This window comes from Dermacentor silvarum, chromosome 1 (assembly GCF_013339745.2).
Source record: "Dermacentor silvarum isolate Dsil-2018 chromosome 1, BIME_Dsil_1.4, whole genome shotgun sequence".
Taxonomy (NCBI): Eukaryota; Metazoa; Arthropoda; class Arachnida; order Ixodida; family Ixodidae; genus Dermacentor; species Dermacentor silvarum.
The window spans coordinates 429,430,351-429,450,847 of record NC_051154.1 but is presented as its reverse complement, the minus strand read 5'-3'; the positions used below and the strand labels follow the sequence as shown (position 1 = coordinate 429,450,847).

Here is a 20,497-nt window from a genome sequence, read left to right as displayed (position 1 = left end):
TTGTCGACTGCCATCATGTTTTTCCTGAGCATATGTTTTTCTGTGCAGGAGTCCGCAGGGTTTCGACATCGTCTCTCCAGCATCAAGGCTAGCTCTTGTGCCGCAGTTAACTGCCATGTTCTAAATCTGTATATAGAAAGACGCGGCATCGCCTCTTTTGATATCCCCACCTCCGTTTCCCCCCATGTATGTAATACCTTGGCAAGAGGGTGTTTAGGGGTACTTTGGGATAAATACCCCATTTGCATGTAAACAAGGTGGCCAGAAATATAACGCCAGGGGAGACTTTTACACTGTGAACCGTTTTACACCCTTAAGAGTGCTTAATGGTGAAATTAGTCAATAACTCGCACTTTTACACACCTAAAGGTTGTGAGGGCGTGAGTAATAGACAGTAACACCTGTAAGGATACAAATCGACTTACAGTGTAACCTTCCAGAAACACACACACACACACACACACACACACACACACATATATACAGGGTGTTTCAGCAAACACTTTCAAAAATCCTTAAAGTTTACCTGTGGCATATAGCCCAATTCTAGTTAACGAGCCGGTCTGCTCGAAGCGGCAGACATTACTTGCGCAAGAAATTGAAATGCATAATCGAACAATTAACAAAAATTAATAAATGAGTTTTAAAATAATTACCTGATGGCTCATATTGTAATCTACAAATTGTAGCCGTGGAGTTCGCTAGACGGATCCACTTGGAACGAATTCTCGGGATGACACCAGTTTCGGGATATTAATTCCCGAACTTTGCGGTGAAATGCATTGGCGTTCCAGTTAATTTTGTGCTGCAATGCATAAAGCGACGTTTTCTTAAGAAACTAACTGGAACGCCAATGCATTTCTTCGCAAAGTTCGGGAATTATTATCTCGAAAGCGGTGTCATCCCGGGAATTCGTTCCAAGTGGATCCGCCTTGTGAACTCCACGGCTACAATTTGTAGATTACAATATTGGCCATCAGGTAATTAGTTAAAAACTGAATTAATGAATTTTTATAATTAGTCGATTATGCATTTCAATTTTTTGCGAAAGTAATGTCCGTCACTTCGAGTAGACCAGCTCATTAACAAGAATTGGGCTATCTGCCACAGGCAACGTTAAATAAATTTTGAAAGTGTTCGCTGAAACACCCTGCATATATATATATATATATATATATATATATATATATATATATGTAATGGCTAGAACGCGAAGTGATGCCGCAAATAAAAGGTAAATACGCATAGTAGCGCAGGCGCGGAGAGCTTCATTCATTGTTGCTGAGAAGTGCCGTTACAAAATAAAGTAAGAGCACGAGTGCTGATGTCTTTGTCACTGTCGCAGAGAACGGCGACGTCCATCGCGACACCCACCAATGTTGTTGGAGAGGCTGTACTTCAAAAATGCTCGCGACACAATTCTACATGGCACAGCTTGTCCACGAATTTCGAGGTGCCCCAACGTGTGACTTGACAGCGCGCTTGACGCGTCTGACCGACAGCGCCGATCGGCTCCCTCAAGGTGACGCATAATTCGCCATAACATCAACGTGGTACTTACAGCATTCTAAACGAGAAGAAATACAGCTAAAAATGCCCAGTGGCAACTACCATCTCACCGCTCTTGTGCGAGGCGAAGTGGCAGCGGGCACTCCGCCCGGTGACCAGGCGTGCCGAGCATATATAGCCAACACCGCGTAGGCCTCTGCGGCGCTATCTGATGTACGCGGCGGCGCTATCTGGCACGATCGGCAGCGCGCGCCAGCGTAGACTGCCTTTTCTTGGAGCTCATCGCTCCTCGTCTCGTCCTCTTCTCGAATTTACCTTCTTTGAATAAAACCACCAGTCGCGTTTACTGCAGGTCACTGCCGTTAGCACCTACCTTAATCAAATAAGGAGCTGGATACCCGTTTATCTCGCGTTGCCCCTACCATTTTCCTGGCCTACCTTTTTCCCCTACTTTACCCTACATCCTCGGCATGGCCTCCGAAGCTAATTTTTCTTTCTTTTTGTCCTATTGGCTTGGTTCTCTAAATCCCTTTTGGGGTGCCGGCGCTGACATCCCCTATTATTTTATATTCTTATCGACTCTTCTTGCCCGTTATACCCTAGGGCGGCGGGGAGCTTTCCCCACATTTATTTTTGGCTTCATTTTTCGAATCGGGGAAACAAACTAAGCGATGCGTACTACCGTCGCCGGTACGTGCAGGAGGGCTCCGTGCGCGGTAGTGATCACGGTGGTTTAGCTCACAGCAGCTTGAAGCGCTAGAGAATGTGAAAGAAAAAGGAAACAAAAAACGCGTTATATTCTTGCCACAAACCCCAGTATATATGAATCAGCGCTGGCCAGCAGAAATGCTCTATGCACCCGCCGTGGTTACTTAGTGGCTATGGTGTTGGGCTGCTAAGCACGAGGTCGCGGGATCGAATCCCGGCCACGGCGGCCGCATTTCGGTGGGGCGAAATGCGAAAACACCCAAACACCCGTGTACTTGGATTTAGGTGGACGTTAAAGAACCCCAGGTGGTCGAAATTATTCCGGAGTCCCCAACTACAGCGTGCGTTATAATCGGATCGTGGTTTTGGCACGTAAAACCCATAATTAAATGTAAATTACACCATAATGATTGCTCAACGTAGCTTCGCTCGCGTCGGAAAAAGCCGGTGCTGACACAAAACTTGAAAAGAAAATTTTTACCCGTTTAGAAAAGAATACCTTTTTGTAACTTCTCACATGCATAGTAGACACGTAGGGCTCTCTAATTATGTGGCGCATATATTTTTTGGTCGAGCACCAACGCAACCTTTTCTGCCTTGAATACTGAGATTCTTGGAAAAATAAACAAGAATTTACTTTTTTTCCATGCGATCTTCTGTACCTTCGACACTTTAAATATTTTTCTACTAGTTGAGTGGGCTACCATTATATACAATGCTTGCGTCTCCTAGATTTTCTTAGGTTCTGAGAAAAAAAAAACTTGAAGTGACAAAAGGGCTTGAAGTATGCAAATATTTGAGAAATTGGCTATTTTGGCAGTCACACCACTTTTTTTATTTATTTTATTACCCACAGCGCCTTAACAGGCATTACAGTGGGGGAGGATATACAAAAAAAGATAAAAAAAATACATACAGTGTCAGTCACACAACTAATAAAAATAACCACTAATCACAATCAGTCACAAAATTACAGATGTCATTGAAACAAACTTGAACGCGGTTATGCTAACATAGAAAAGAAAACATCATTAGACATAACAGAGGCAATGTTTGACGGCAATTGGTTCCATTCGCGGATTGTTCTAGGAAAAAAAGACAATCGAAATAAATCAGTCTTGCATGCGATTTCCCGTACCTTGAACATATGATCAACTCTGTCTGAGACATAGTGAGGTGCAAGCAAATATTTTGTATTTTCAATCCCGACACGACCATGGTAAACAGCATGAAAGAATTTCAATCGCATCTTACGTCGACGATTATCTAAATGCTCCCAATTCAGTGTTTCCTTTATACTTTACGCCCCAATAGTCCTGCAGTAATTTCCTGACACAAACCGAGCAGCCAAGTTTTGAATGCTTTCCAATTTATCAATATCTCGCTTTGCTGGGGGATCCCAGACTGTGCAGGCATATTCAAGCAGTGGTCTAACATTGGTTTTGTACAATAATTCTTTAGTAGGTACGGGAAAAGTTTTGGCATTGCGACGCAAAAAGCCCAACACTTTCCCAGCTTTGGCTGCAACGTAATCAACGTGTCTCTGCCACCTTAGCGAAGATGTAAAATAAACACCTAGGTATTTGTAATCTGATACTTGTTTTAAAGGTACGCTGTTCAGATTATAACTGCTCATGTGTGGATATTTTTTTCTGGTAAATGTCATGTACACAGTTTTTTTTTTTGCATTTAACTTCATATGCCACTTTATACACCACTCGTTGATTTTCTCTAGATCTTGTTGGAGAACAGCAACATCATCAATGCATTTTACTTCCCTGTATAGCACGCAGTCATCGGCAAATAAACGCATCTGAGACTGGATACCATCAGTTATATCATTTATATATAATAGAAATAACAGTGGTCCCAGCACAGATCCTTGAGGTACACCGGACGTGACACTCGCGATCTGAGATTGAGCCCCGTTAACAATGACAAACTGCTTTCGTGATGTGAGATATGATCTTATCCAAGATATAACCTGCGGATGTATATTATAAGCTCCAAGTTTTTCAATTAAGGAAGCATGAGGTACAGTGTCATTGTCTTGTCATACAGACCATTTAAAGAACTGGATCATACAATTTGTCCAGAAATTAAAAAAAATGATGACTTCTAGCTCAGCTGGGCAGGAAAAACAAGTAGTCGCCAAAATGCTACAAAATTTATGCCAAAAAATATTAAGCGTGAAGGACGCTTTTTTGAACTGCAATGCTAAACTGTCATCGCTGTCATAGCTCTTCTGAACTGCAAGAAACATGTGGAAATTTTTTCAGCTGTAATCTGGGATGGTCGAAAAAACGTTGGTTCAAAAGAACTTATTCTTGGGCAAGTTGGTACTGATATTTCCTAGGTAAACTTGTCTGTGGCGCGAAATGCATTTTGTGAAAAGGAGACAGAAAAAGGGAGACAGTGAAGCGCCAATTGGCGCTTCACTGTCTCCTCTCTTCTGTCCGCTTTTCACCAAATGCATTTCGCGCCACAGACAAGTTTACTTAGAAAAAACGCTGGTTGTTTGGCGTGGAATGACCCATATGACAAGGGCTCTATGTTAAAAGCTCAACACGAAAGGCGAGCCCCTTTCTTTTAGTTGTTCAGAGTACGGGCTGTTTCGGCTCGAGCTGGCGTTTGGGCCAGGAATTCACTAAGCATATTAATTAGTACGTCCGGTAATTAAAATGAAGGAAAAATGGTTTATTTACAATATTTACACTGGCCCCTGCATGGTACGCAAGCCCACTCCATCAGGAGCATATGAAACGTCTGAGTTCACATCAGGAGACGTCAGAACCTCCTCACTGCACCACATGTCTCAGCTTTTTGTGCCTTCGTCTTCCCTAGGAGACTAAACTAGGGAATCTGATGACGGTATCTTGGCCAATCACAATCATTGAATCGGCCTAAATATCCCTTCGATTGAAAGAAAAATGAGCTTCTCGCACACCAGAAACAGGGCACTGAACGAGCCACGGCTGTCAACGAAGAGCATTGATGCAGGCGATTCATTGCTAGACCTGTCACGGCGTTTATTGATATGCGCAGCAAGATCGTAACACTACGACAAAGTTCTGCTAAACACCTTAACGTGGCTTACCAAGCACTTGAGTATCCATTCACGATCAACGCATTCGGCTCAGGGTAGAATGCCCCTGGGTAGTTTCAAGGCTAAATCAGTGGTTGACCAAGCTAGCGCCGAAGCCCCAGTTTACGTAGTGGAAGATGCTGTGCAACCTGCCCCGCCTATTGTTGGCTAAACGTACACGCAGTAGTGACACGTAACGGCTGTACATAGAAAGAATACGCTGCATATCTGAAAGACGCGAACCGTCTGACGACGACAATGGAACTGTGAGCGGTATTATAACACCTGTTCTCACCCCCGACGTCTCCCTCTGTGTGTCGAAGGCACAGTGAAAATGCCACCCTGCTACGTGGGCTTTGTTGCACTGAAAAGTGGCGTGCCTGTGTAGTGTACCGAAGGAGCGATTGTTCTTAACCGAGTGATCCTGACCAGTGTAATTTATTAAAGTAAAATAGATAAATAAAAAAGTACGATTGGAATGGACGTCTCCCTTTCATAAACAGCGTCAAGTCACTGGCTGCGCCCAAAGCGAAGTGCTAGACGTGTGCAAAGAGCTGGTGGGCAAAACATTCCCCTCACTTCTCGGCTAGCAAGGCCACTGCTGGGATGCGATACATCCCAGTACGTGAGCTAGATGCGAGAAGCTGCCCGCCTGCGGTACGTCGACGAGTTCTTCGGCTGCTGCGAGCAGTACTTTGCTCCTTTCCTCATTTAGATGATTGTAAAAAAAGATCCAAAGTGTAGGCTGAGCGTGCGATTCGGCGACATGTATGTTTACCTCGTGTACACGCCTAGACCTTACACTACGGAAGAAATAAAATCATACCGCTCGCTTGAGGCGTACAGTGGAGGGACGTATGCGGACATTTGGTTGAGCTCACTGAGCATTAAGGGTGCAGGCGGTTCACATAAACGATGGCGATCAAGAAGCTAGAGCACGAGTGAATGGATCCAGATCGAACCAAATCGCGATCAAAAATGCCTATGTAGCAGCACACTATCTGAATGTGGCTCGGCCGGGGTGAAAATTGCCTGTGTACAGGGGCCTCAATCGACGCGACAGGAGGTTTACATCCTGGCTCGCTAGATTAGCATACCGTTGTTCACGTAGTCCACACTAATCCAATACAGTATGTAATCTAGAGTGCTGCCTCCATGTCTCGTGCTAGTTTCATCACGTAAACGCGAACGTGGCCTAATTTCTGCCTTCACTTATGAAGTGGCCGGCAAACAGCGCGGAAAGAAGATTAACTGAAAGAAGACAACACAAGTGCATAAACATTATCCTAGTTCTGTCAGACTTCGTACTGCGTTCTAATGGGCCTATTTGAACACAGCAAAATTCCACCATTACAGCACCACAGCTTTAGCGGAAGATGGTTAGTTACGTCCGCCTTTTATAAACAGTTTACTGATTATGCTGCAGAGGTCCTATGTTCCGTTACAACGAGAGATGGCGTAAGCTCGCCTTCATGTTAGGTGTAACACCGGTGCGCGGCTACGTCAAAGGTTCATAATTGATCAAATGGATCACTACAACGTGAAGGATTCGCAACATGAACGTAGCATCCAATGTAGTCTGTGATGCTCAAAATTTTGGGGGACTTTCGGGCGGAACATAATTGAATAAAGGCTGGTTACCTGGCAATGTTGTGAAGGACACAGAGAAAGCGATAGAAAAATGCTTACACGTGTGACCACTTCGTAACGCTCGTACTGAACGTAAATTGTTCTTTTTTCTGTCATCAACATAATTATTCCCCTATGTTTGCGCACTGTTGGTCGAAGGCCCCTCCACGCCATGGCTAATTATTTCTGTAATGTGTTTGCAAATGTCTTGCTTTCATCGCTCCACCTAATAGATTATCATCTTCAAATGTGTTTTCCTTCCATCCGCATCCATACCCTCACTCTGACAGAGAGCTGGTAATGTGCCTTACACATTAGATGACCTGCCAAAATCCTTTCTCCAGTTAGTCTTGTGTTCAATATCAGCTGTACTCGTTTTCCGTGCATGCCGCTGTCTTCCATTGTTGTGGAGTTGTGGCGTGCAATATAGACACAAAAGCCCCTTCAAGCGACCGCATTCGTAGGCTTTAAATGTCCCAATTTTGGCAAAAAGAAAAACGTTGCGACACACTGGGGCTTTACTAGACCAGGTGCAGGCCTGTTAGGAGGGCCTACTGATGATGAAAAACATTGCCTCAGAGAACAAGAATCGGCCACCTCAGGTGCAGCAATTGGAGACGACCTCCCTTACGAGCAAGGGAAGAATCCCGGCTTGAGCGAGCGAGATCGGCACAAACATAATGCTCAAAAGTTTTTGGTCTCGTCTGGTGGAAAAATGCCAGAGCTGTGGGGAGGAACGTCCTAGCATGTGGATTAGGATCATGCACGTCGTCAAGGGTTAAATGTAGACAATAACGTTGGCCACGGGCACTCCTTACTCTGAAAACTGCGCCTTTGCGCCCAAACCGACGTGAAGCGGCTACCTGTGGGGTACGAGAACGTCCCGCGGACTTACGCCTTTCTGTCATTCAAACACTGTGCCAGTGAAATTAATGTTTTCACTACAGGAGCGAGGGAAAAGAACTGATGCGCCAATACAGCCGGACGGCATTCTTGGAAGATTAAGCAGCCTTCAAAAGCAGACTGGAAGGCGGTGCCGTCGGCGGTGCCGTCGAATCACTAACTGCGTGTAATATCATATTCGCGCTTTTTTTTCTTTTGTTTTTCGGCATTGAGCAGATGCAGGGATAAAAATATGATTCATTTATTCGTTCGTGGGATTTGACGTCCCGGTGCGACACTGCGGCTCATACTAATTTTCACTAACATGGGTACTTTAACGTGCACCTAAATTTGCGTACATCTGGGCTTTTGCATTTGGTCCCCTCTGAAATGAGGTCGCCGCGGCTGAGAATCCAACACGCGACATGTTCTTCAACAGGATAACGCCATGCATAGCCCCGGTGCCACCGCGGCGGGTCAGAAGTAACACGCACTCTTCGATGCGAGCTACTCCTTATAAAACAGCTGCATTGTATTACGAGTGGCTTGTTAGCGAAGCATTTTTTCATTTAATACATTTCCTCGGCACACTATTTGTGAAATCTATAATAATTTATGCTAAAAATAATAATGCCAACATGCTTGGTGCATGTAGTCGGAGCTGGAGTGCAGGCTGATATAGAAATACTCTAGCAATTTAGGTTAGTATTTCTTCAATCTTACATTCCGTGCGCATTGAAACGCGGTAGTTGCGGCTGCAAATTCTCCCAGCTACTTGGTGTTCAGCAACCAGAGAATCATAGCTACGCAAACACGATGATCAGCCTGTTTTAAAAGCTTTATAGGCTTGAGATTGGGCTTATTAGCATCGAAAGCGTTTACTAACGTTTATCGTTTTTATAACCTGATAAAAACACGCGATCACCCTGCTAACATTCGCCAAGTGGAGAAAAAATAATCTGTACAGCATACCATTATGAGACCTGTCGTGTTCAATCATCAGTTCTTTTTCTCCACCAGGATAATGTCTTGTACGTTGATTATCCGTCTAATTAGAGAATAATACTTAATCAACGTATACGTTATGTTTAATTCAGGGCACCGCTTCCGATAAAAAAATTGCCGTTGCCTTCTAAATTGACACAATCAGTCACTTTCATCGAGTTATGTCCAGCGCAATTTTTTTCCCGCGCTTCACTTGAGGCGCGCGAAATACGAATAGAAAGTCGTGGGGTATAGCGCGATCGCACGACGCAACACCACCGGTCCCAAAAGTGATCTTTAGAACCTAACTCTGCTCAATGTGTGCCTCAGCATCCGCCTGGAAATGGCAAACTGCTGGTGTCGGCTTCAGCTGATAGCGAACAGCGTTTTCATAGTGCCGTTCACAGCCTACGTAATTTCAAGGCGCTTGCCGAGTTAGCGAGGTTCGTTCAAAGCACGTTTGGAATCGCTGGTGTCGTAGCGCGCGGGCGGGAAATCACGCAGCACTCTTTGTATTTTGCGCGCTAAGAGTAAAGCTTGCAAAAAATAACTGACCAGGCTGAGTAGGATCTTTTAGGACGCACTAACAGTTTTCCCATAGAAAGTCACGGCCTAATTGAATTCAAAAATTAGGAACTTGTTTAATTATTCCTCTCTAATAAATTAGATATTAGCACACAAAAAATGCAGTAATATATTGTACCAGTTTTTTTAACAGCTTGGCTAAAGTTAGCTGCGACAGCCTGTATATTAATTTTCTGTTAGCCATTTCGGAGCTACTCTTGCGCTCCTCTCTCCTTAGCTCCATGATATACATTACTTCAACTGGCGTAGATGGATTTTTTTTCTCCTACAGTCTTCTATTCGGCTAATTTATAGCTCATGTCTTTGTGTTTGCCTAAAGGGTTCACTGTACCAGGCACTTTGCTGATGCAGCTGGGCTCCAAAAAAGAGAAACGTTAGGGCACGCTGCCGTCGCAATATACTGGCTCATGCAGCTCAGACGCACATCTGATGGTGACAGCTGAGGCAGCATGAAGTCTTATCTAGGACATGTTGCCTGCGTGTATAGCCTAGTGCTTTGAACAAAGGCTTCACAGCCCTACATTCCTCCACACGAAATCTCTGGTAACATCTCTTTTCCCCGTAATTAGTGGTTTTCCCGAAAAGGGCAGAGGAACAAACTATGCCAAAGACAATTTTCTAGAAGTAATTGGATTTGGTGTTCCTGTACACGCTATGCAATTTCTTTGAATATAGAAGGGAGAAGTAAATGCTCGTAGAATTTGTGTATTTAGCTATGTAAAAGCACTAAAAACATTCTGGAATTGAAATGTACAGAGATGTTTCTATGTGATCCGGTACGTATTCTTGTTCTAAAAAGTATGGATTCTTCTGCAGGTTTCTTTCAGGCTATGTGGGATAAAGTACATAGGAGTACTTTCTTTTCTGAAAGTTCCCCTATGTGAAGATCGCCCCTATGAAGCGTACCCCGATGAAGCGCTCGCCCTGCTGAGTACGGGACAAGTTGTATTGCGTACTAGTAACAATTTAGCGAACTACCATTCTTATCGAAATGTATTCATGTAATAAGGTCGTTCCTCTCAAGCGGGGTTTATTCTAGTATACTTCTTTACGCTTAGAATAGCGTACTTGACAAATACCGTAATGAGATGTTCTAAAGTTGGGACATGACTCTCGCACTCATTCTTGCACAAATGGCTTTTCCGACACACTTTGTTCACTTATATCGGAAAAACAAAAAAAAGTTAAATTTTCCACATCTTGTTTCTGGCCATCCGCGCCTGCCATGCCTTACAAAGAAAGTGCTAATGCGTGGCCTTCATAGTTTCCTGTGTTTCTGTGCTTCAATAAAAGAGCGCTCCATGTACGTATTGGAGATTAGCTACTACCCTCAAAGCTTCTCCTCGTCTTCACAGCACCGTTGTGACTAACGTTTCGCGTAGTCGATCAACACTTTCCCATGACGCTAGTCTGATCACGTACCGATTCCTACACAAGCTGCATATATATTAGGTGGTGTTTATCTCTAACAAAAAAGGCAGTAGTGCTATGCACTTTTTAGCTTTTTTTATACTCGCTCCCAACCTGAATCTTTCCCTGCTGCATCCAGGTTCAACCGGTACTTCCGCCAGTGCCTCTGTTGTTGCTGCTCCCTGCTGCCGGACGCGCCAGCCGCGCGAAGCCTTTCCGCGACGGCGCGCTCCAGCCACAACAACTGCAGCAGCCTTCGGGGCCGCATTGCGTTCCGCGTCAAGTTCAGAACGGATCTGGAAGGAAGGAACCAGTCGCCAGTGGCCGCTACTGTGGCAAAGCCCACCGGCCAGCAGGTCCTGACGCCCGTCCACAGGACACTACACTTCGCCGAACATACGGCATGAAGTGTATGGGTGCAGTGCTGCAATAGAAGAATATCGTCTGTGGAGTGGAAGTGACAGTGGTGTTTCCTTTCGGATCTAGACGTCTACTTCCTCATTTCTATTGAAAGTGGGATGTTTCGCTCCTCTTAAGCAGAGACTCACACCATACTGGAAATGAAGTAGCGTTTTGCGATGACAACGCGGCGATTCGAACACAAATGTGATGTTGAAAGCTGCCCTCAAACACATATGTACCTAAATCTAGGGGGAGCTGCTCGAAATGGTTGTCGTGCAACGCTTTTTAATAACGCGCTTGTTCGTCCTTTCATTCGCATTTAAATGAGTCCCGGCGTGAAAACTTCAAACAAGATTTCTATTTCTTTTCTAATCCTTTTGTACGTGCTGATGCCAATAACCGCTCAAATTAGACACACCTTGCAGCAAAATTGTCTTCAAAAAAGTAACTCCTTGACTTGACGTCCAACAGTAGCCTGATTAGAACGCGATGCTGAGCACGTTGCTGCGACATCTTCAACGCACACGGCCAGTAGAGAAAAATGAATTTTTAGCACCTGACTGCGTTCAGCGCTGAATGCCGTGAGGTGCTATCGGGTGCAAAGTCGTCCGTGCACTTTTGGCAGCCTCGTCCTGTTAGGTAAGTGATTCTGCGTTGGAGTCAACTCACCCAATTTCTGAAATCCGATAATAACATCAAGAGACATTGCTGCGGACGGTTTAACGCTGCACAGGTCCAGACGTCATGTTACTGACTTCAGAGACAGCCTTCCAATGGAAACAAATATTGCTACTATATATACATAAATAACTTAAGAAAACCTTATACGTATTTTCTCAACTGCCAGAACTTTACTAGCTTCGCTCAAATGACGGAGTGTCTATGGCGACTGATTGCGAACGAGAAATTTCACTGTGACTGGCCGAAAAGGATCACCATTGGGAAATTGTGTTTGCTGTGAAGCCTGTGTCCGCACATGGAGTAGGGAGATATGAGTGAATCCTGTTCGCGTCATTATGTTAAATTCACTGTGGTCATATATCGCTGATGTATTTGATACGGCATTATCAAATAATTATGCCGGGTTCATGAGTGTTTGTAAAAGTTATTTTTTGCGTGTGATTCCTCGCATATGATGACATAATCTCTCATGGTATAATAAAGGACGTGTCGTGTGTTTCGAACATCATAGCCGTAATATTCGTTTCGTTTTTTACACAGCATGCCGCACAGCCGTTGTATACGATTATATTATGCTTTCAGGCCGTAATGCCCACTATCGCTTAACTTATACTGACCACCGCAGCAGTTGCGCATAATAAATCTTCATCCTGCATGCTTATGCCGTGCGATATGCCACAGTACATCTTCAGCATTATTAGCCATGTAGTCCCAAATATAGGTCGACGGTTCACTGACTGCAAAAAATAAAAAGGGGGCTTTTCAAGCCATAACGCAACCAGAATGGACATAGAATCAAGTGACGCTCATTATGTACATGCACTCAGTTAAGCGCATCTCTTATGCCTCTCCTATTCCTTCTTGTTGGTCAATAGGCCATTAAACAAACTGTCTTCCCGCCAGTCACTGGTGCCCCTTATATTCGCTGAGAAGACAAATGGCATCTTGACGCAACAAAAACCAGCAACGGCTGCGAACGCATTCAGCATGCTTAAAGGGGACGGCAAATGTTGAAACGCTACTGTAGCATTCATGAACAACACTTTTTTCATATCTGAAATGGGCTTGGACCACACATAGCAAATAGTCCAATCTCAGTGAGCTTTCCAAAAACCTTGCGAAGAGATGCACAAAGACAACGCAACGTGCCTAGACTTGTTCCTAGAAAAACGAAAAAAAAAAGCTGCGGAAACACATGAGAGACCAGATGAAGAAGACGACGGGACTAGCTTGCTCTGTCGTGTTCTTCATTTGGCCTCGTGTGTTTCCGTTGGTTTTTTATCCGTATTACCAACATGCCCACTTCATCGCTTTACTACTTCAGAATAATGCATAGAGCTGAAGATTAGAGCTAAGGAAAGTTGAAAGTGAGCAAATAGTCGTAGAAAAAGAAAGACCGCTTTAAAGACACGTGCGAAAATGACACCATAATTTCTTACAGATGTGACGTTCGATAACATGTAATGCAGTAAAACACGGAGAAAGAGAAAAGGGGAGGGGGGGGTGAAGCGCAGTCGGCTGTGGCAGGCATCAGGTAGAGAAATATGCTTACAAATTTCTCAACTTAAAAGGTTACGTTCAGCTCACCTTCCACAGGTATGGCCAATGCAAAATGTACACGGTAGAATTTTAATAGCGAAGCTGTTCCAGCTAGCCGTACTAAAAAGTATAGGGTTTCACAGAAAGCCAGCCGCGCCGTAGCCATGGCAACCAGCGACACCGCAGCTGCTAGAACACCTGGCGCAACCTACCGCCTGTGTACTACACATGCGCCCACAGTGAGCAACGGCTATGTAAGCCGGTGCACGGCGGCGCTCGATCAGATGCAGCCATGGGACGTAGAAAGATAGTTGTCGCGATCAATTTGAAGGTGAACCCTCGAGCGGCGACTCAAACAAGCAGCAGCGTCACGTTACGTCACCACCTTCCGTGGCGAGAGAAACATTGGAGTAGCTTCCCTCTCTCTTATCGCTGTTTTTGTACCATCATTTCACATAGTCTCCATGTATAATGCTATATAGTTATTCATTTATAACTTTACCATTCCGTTTATTCAAACATAATTAATCTGGCTGCCTCTTCTCTTGTTCTCCCATCTGCGCTTTTTCCTTCTCTTTCGCGAGCGTTACACGGGCCTCCTTTCTGTCGTCAACCCTCCTGGGTTGATATGGTACCACGTTGTTCACAGATGATGTTTCAATAACACCTTGTGGCCCACTGTAGCACAGAGTCTTTAAAATGCCTTGCTGATGGGCGGTCTTCACAGCCTTGTAGGGTCCTGAAAAAGTTGTCGCAGTTTCACCTGAAAGGCGAAGCATCAATTGCGATAGCAAATTTGTAGAGAGCTATACGGAGTAATGATATTAGCTTTATCAGCTGTATAAACTTGGATATGCAGCAGCACCGGCAACACGCAGAACTGTTGTCGACGCCATCGGCGTTTTTCCCGCGTTCACTCAAAATGCGTGCGGCGTTGGTGACTGTTGCCGGAGCCTCTGATATAAATAGGCACTTGGTGCCGCAGCTAAACGTCGCCTCCCTTCCCTCCCCCTCCCCCTCTCCCCCACGGCCTCTCGGGCGTAGGAAGAAGGCGAGTTTGCTCTACATATATGGTGATTGTAAAGGAGGAAAGAGACGCCTACTTCTCCAGCCCTTAAGCGAGCACGGCGCAGAACGCGCGTTTGTTCTCCGCCGTGCGTTCACTCCTCGTGAAAGCGCGCACCCCTCGTTCCCTTTCACTCGCACATACAGCGTTCGGCGCGCGGCGACGATTTCATCTCCATTGACGTCATACGGAACCTCACGGCGACGGCGACGCCGACGGCAGAAATCTGCTTTTGAGTGTCCATATAATTGCCATCGCAATAAAAGGAGCCTTTGATCCTTGCAGACTCTCCTAACAAGCACGTAATGTCCCACTCGTATGTCCGGAGATTGGACTGAATGTCGGCGATCGTAATTATTTTTCAGGGCGGTCTTGCTTGTATATAGCACGTTGATCTTCAGACTTCTTTCGTTCTTGCAGCACCAAAAGATTCGTGATTCCCAGCAGGTGGCCTGCGGGAAGCCATTCTGATTTGCCATGGTACGCGAAGAACGGTGTGCACCCCAAGCCAGCCGTGTGTCAGTGATTGTCGTGGTTCACAGCAGCTTCAAGGGCACATTTCCAACCGCCTGGAAATCCCGGGTAGAGCGCGATGAACTGTTTGAAATATCGTATTGCTCTCGCGGCAAGTCTATTTGCTTCTGGATGGTATGGTGCAGCCAACCGAAGCTCTATGTTCCTCTCGTCAGCCCAACGTTTCAAGCGATCACTTCTAAAAGCTGGGCCATTGTCAGTGATGATTACTTTGGCGTGTTTGAATATGTCTCTGTTAAGGAGCGATATAACGCTCTTGGAATCTTCTTTTCCGGGCTTGCATGCCACCATGCGTGTGCACTCGTCAATGGCCGGTAGAAAAGCTTGCGTAGTTAGTACTCCCTCCGCCTTTTTTCTGAGCTCCGCGAAGTCAAGGTGTATAGTCTCGAAAGGCTTTTCTGAGTGTTTTTGGATAATCATTGCGCTTCCACGGGGCCTCAACTTCGCTTTGCAGAGCTGGAATTGATGGTAAGTCTTCACATATTCCGAAATATCTTGTTTCATTGTCTTCCAGTAAAGTCTCTGTTTATTGTTCGAGTAGGTCCTCCAAAAACCGTCATGACTACCGGATTCCGGAAAATCATGATACAGGCCTAAAATCTTTCTTACACTCGTTGTAGGCACGTGTAGCTTACCATTTTTGAGAGTCATCTCTTCCGTGCTGTCCCACAACATATGGGCGACATACTTGTCGTCATCTTGGTTCCTAATTAGCACTCTTGACAAGGCTTCTGCATCTGGTAATTTTTCTCCTGGCCTGTGAGTGACACCGTAGGCAAACTGTTGTATTTCGCTCCCCCAACTGGCCAATCTTCCTTTAGGTTGCGAGAGATTAAGAATATATGTCAGGGCTTGGTTGTCGGTGAATAGGCTGAAGTGTTTGCCTTCCAGGTACGTCCTGAAATAACGAAAGGCCAAATGCTTCTTTTTCCGTCGTTGGGTAGTTAACTTCTGCCTTGGTGAATGTGTATGAATAATAGCCGATCACATTGAGCTGTCTCTTCGGATGCTCACTCTCGTCCCGCTGGTATAGTGCAGCACCAGTACCATAATGGGAAGCGTCGGTGTTTAGCTCGAACGGCTTCGAGAAATCCGGTATTCTCAACACGGGGTCAGATGATATAATTTTTACAAGTTGCTTATACTTCTCTTCGCATACATTAGTCCATACAAATGGAGCATCTTTTTGTGTCAGCAATGTTAGGCATTTGGTCTTTAGGGCGTAGTCTTTTATAAAAGCCCTAATATGTCCAGCGAGACCCAGGAACACTCGAAGAGAATGCAAATCGTATGGTTTTGTCAGCTGGGAGATGCGCTTGACGGACTCTTCTTTCGTGTTTATTGTTTGTCCGTAAAATAATCTCCCTAAGAAGACAACAGTGTTCTTAAAGAATTCACTCTTCTTCAAGTTAATCTTTAGCCCAGCTCTGCTAAGTGTTTCTAGTACCCGGGATAGATGCGAGCAGCGGTCATCACGAGTCTTCGAATAAATGATGATGTCATCCACATACACGTTGCAGAAGACTCCAGTAAATTGGCTAAGCACGCTATTCATGATCTTCTGAAACCATGCACCAGAATTTTTCCAACCAAAAGGTAGTCGGGTGTATTCAAAAATATTGAAAGGAGTAAGAAATGCTGTGAACGGTTTGTAGTCTTCTTGCGGCGGAATCTGCCAATATCCTTTGCAAAGGTCGATGCGGGAAAACCATGTACATCCGCCTGTCTCGTTAATAATATCGTCGATCCTTGGCATCGGGAATGGGAATAAATCAGTCTGACGGTTTACAAGTCTGTAATCAGTGCACATCCTGAAAGTGCCATCATCTTTCGGCACAATTGTAATCGGAGATGCAAACGTAGATGTTGATGGTCGAATAATTTCAGCATCTAGCAAGCCTTGTAACTTTTCTTTTAGCCATTTATTTTTTTCATAGGACATGTCATAGGGCTTTCTTTTAACAGGTGTCGTGTCGCTGAGCTTGAATGGAACTTTACTTACTTTTGCTGCAGGGGGGTAAACTCCGATGCATATCAGCTCCGGGAACTGTGTCGGTACATCCGAACTCTCTCTGACCAATTTGAGACGTGTTTCAGAGTCTGCACACACATCCAACTTGGATGTCTCAACCGGAATGTCAACAACGACTTCATCACGCCATGAGATGTTTATCTTTAATTTCTTCATGTCAGGGCGTGCCAGTATAAAATTATATGCGGCGTCATGAACAAGCAGTGCTTCTACAGTTATTTTGCTTGTTTTAAACTCCATACACACGCGTGCCCACTTGTCTAGCACTCGAGAACTTCCATCATAACTGTGTACTTTGACAACCTTTCCAATGAATATTTGATCCTGCGGATTCAGTAGCGAATTAACTATGCTAACTGATGCTCCACTGTCAATTAATACTTCAACCATGTTTCCATTGACGCTCATCTGTGCGTACAGTAGGCATGCCGCAGATTTCGCCAAGGAGACGCTTTCTTTCGGTATATCCAAAGAGAAGGAAAAATCAGGGCTTACCAGTTCGTTTACTTGTTTCGGGTGTGGAGTCCTCTCTTTGGCTTAGTCAATTTCAGCATAATTCACTAAAGTGCTTTGGCCATAGGACGCCTAGTCTTCCGGGGATCCGATGGTAGAGCTTCGGCTACTGATGTTGCTCTCTAGGTCATTGGTTAGTAAAAGGTCGTCGGGAACGTGTTTCAGTAACTGTAGGAGTTCATCCAACGTGGCAGGGTTGTCTCATCGTGATTAGGCGCTGATAATCCTTTGTCATGCCGAGAATAACCAGTGGCACGATTGATGATTCCCGCAGATCGGGGTCGGCGCGTTGCAGAAGCAAACGTCTCTCGTTAAAGTAGTCGATAACCGATCCTTCTCCCTGCGTGTATGCAATGGCCTTTCCCCAGCATTCTATTGCATTCAAGGCGAAGGCTCGCAGAAATCTATCTCGCCATTAAACCATGGTACAACTGTGTTAAAGGGTACGCGCAATTCGAACCACTTCTTCGCATTTCCTAAAAGGAAATGGTGCATATTGACGCGTGTGCTCTAGGCAGACGACAACGACGATGGGAGCATTGACGGACTCCGTCTAGTGGGTCAGTGGGATTTTGGCTGACGACGAAGAAGACGTGTCTCTGTTCTGTTTTGCTTGAACAGATTCTGTCATAAAGCAAAAATTTCGCATCATACCCTATCATCCGAATGTGAAATCTTAAAAATAGAAATAACTATTCCGGGTTGCGCCCCGCTCTCCATAATTAACTCCTGCTTTCCCGCTGGAGTGCAAAACGTACGCCCACTTGATGTCGCAGTAACATACTGCAAAAAGAACATATTGCTTGCGGGTGACTTCAACTCACATCATGTGTCATTTGGCTTCCGCACAGACTGATCTGGAAAACGTTTATGGGATTGGGCTGATGTTAAAAATTTTACATGTTTAAATGCTAAAGTTGCCACTTTCGTGCGTTCGCAATCACGATCTGTCCTAGATTTGACATTTGCTAGCTCAGGCATTTCCATTTCTTCTTGGACTGTGTGGATGCCGTCACTAGTAGTGACCACCGCCCGATTGTCATTGAAATTAACAAACCCCTCATTTCTTTAAATAAACATACGCATACTTTCGTGGACTATTCAAAATTAAAAAAAAAACAAGTTACAGTCAACCTTGTCTTCTAGAACAGATATGGAAACAGATATCAAAGCGATGAGCCTTAGTGGAATTTTGAAGGGTACTATTAAAAAAATCAGAATTTGTAGTATCATCAACAAAAGAGCGCATTGATTGTCCATGGTGGAATAGTGATTGCGCATGAGATTATCGACGCCGAAAAGCTGCATAGAAGAAACTTATTTCCAATCTGTGCCCTACTAATTAGAGTAATTGTAAATATGCTGCTGCTACGTTTAAAAGAACAGTTTCCTTAGCGAAGGATAATTATGATGAAAAACGGTACAACTTTTTATCGAAAAGTGATAATAAAAAGCATTATTTAGGTTTCTTCGCTCTCGTAAGGCCTTTCCAGTGCCCATAAATATTAATTCAGTGGTTCTGTCACCAAAAGAATTATTAGAATCATTAAATAAGATCGCAAAAGCCTTAGAAGAGCGTTTTACAACTCAGCTGCAAGTAAACTTTGTAGGGGTTCTATCAGGGGATGATTTATAGAGGTATCAATGGAAGAACTTCAGCACGTTATTCAGCTGCTCCCTGGCACAGCTCCAGGTCCAGATCGCATTACATCAGGCATGTTAAAAATATTGTTTGACCTCTCCCCACGAGACCTCTCCAATATCGTTAACTACTTCCTCATGAACGCATGGATTCCTCCTGACTGGAAACTCGCAAAAATAATCCCCCTGCTCAAAAACCAAGGAGCAGGATTGGACCCAGATAATATAAGACCAATCACATTAACCTCAAATGTTATGAAATTAATAGAAAGGGTATTGCACATTCGTATTATGAAATTTTTAACGGATAATACATTATTGAGCCCATGTCAGATTGGATTTAGACGCGGATGCTCGATATGGTGCGCCCATGTCGATTTAGAGGAACGCATTAAGCTTACACGGCACAGGCGGCAGTATGCAGCTTTAGTTACCCTTGATTTAGCTAAATCGTACGATAGTGTAGAACATGTCATACTCCTAAATGTTTTAAATAGCATTGATTTCCCTCGATATATTATAAATTGGATACATGAATTTTTAAAGGATAGAAAATTTTATTGTTCTCCGCGTGGCTTGGTGACACAAAAATATAGTCAAAAAAGAGGAGTTCCCCAGGGATCTGTCCTTTCTCCTATTTTGTTTAACATTTCACTAAGTTCAATCCCATTGTGCGGTAGTGTACATGTCTATGCAGATGACATAGCATTCTTTGCGTCTGCGAGTGATATTCACTCATTACAGAGTACACTAGAGTCATACATTGGAACACTTCAAGCCTGGTTTGCGAATATTCGAATGTCGCTCAACGTTAACAAAAGCGCCTTGATTGTGTTTCCATTGAATGTACCAATTAATATCTCTCTCCAATATCACAAGGAAATTATTCCGCAAGTTGACTCACTCAAATATCTCGGTGTAATATACGACACAAACCTGAGCTGGCGAAATCACATTGATCATGTTAAATCTGGGGCGACACGCGCGGTTAGCATGATAAGCCAACTTGGCCGACAGCGCTCTGGGCTACGCAGAGACACTTTAATGATGATTTATCGTATGTATGTTCGTCCGATATTGGAATTTGGGTGCATGCTATTCTCCGGTGGGCCAGCGTACAAAATTAACCCCCTGGTTCTTCTAGAGCGGGAGGCAATTCGGAATTGTCTCGGTTTGCCAAAATTTGTAGTTAACAATGTTTTATATCAAGAAGCACGACTTCCTACCCTTCCCTGCCGATTCCGCATTCTAACGGCAAAAACATATTTAAACATTTATGCATCTTCTTTGAGAAGAT

The 20,497-nt window shown here is 44.4% G+C and overlaps 1 protein-coding gene across 1 annotated transcript in view; it reads left to right on the top strand.

Annotated features, from left to right (window-relative positions):
- The window catches only part of LOC119448082 (tachykinin-like peptides receptor 86C), a 459,995-nt gene extending 448,323 nt beyond the window's left edge, over nt 1–11,672 (top strand). Inside the window, exon 5 of the mRNA XM_049664048.1 lies at nt 10,932–11,672. Coding sequence (XP_049520005.1) covers nt 10,932–11,199 — 268 coding nt within the window. The 3' untranslated portion in view covers nt 11,200–11,672. The remainder of the gene's footprint in view (nt 1–10,931) is intronic.
- Nucleotides 11,673–20,497: the final 8,825 nt, after the last annotated feature.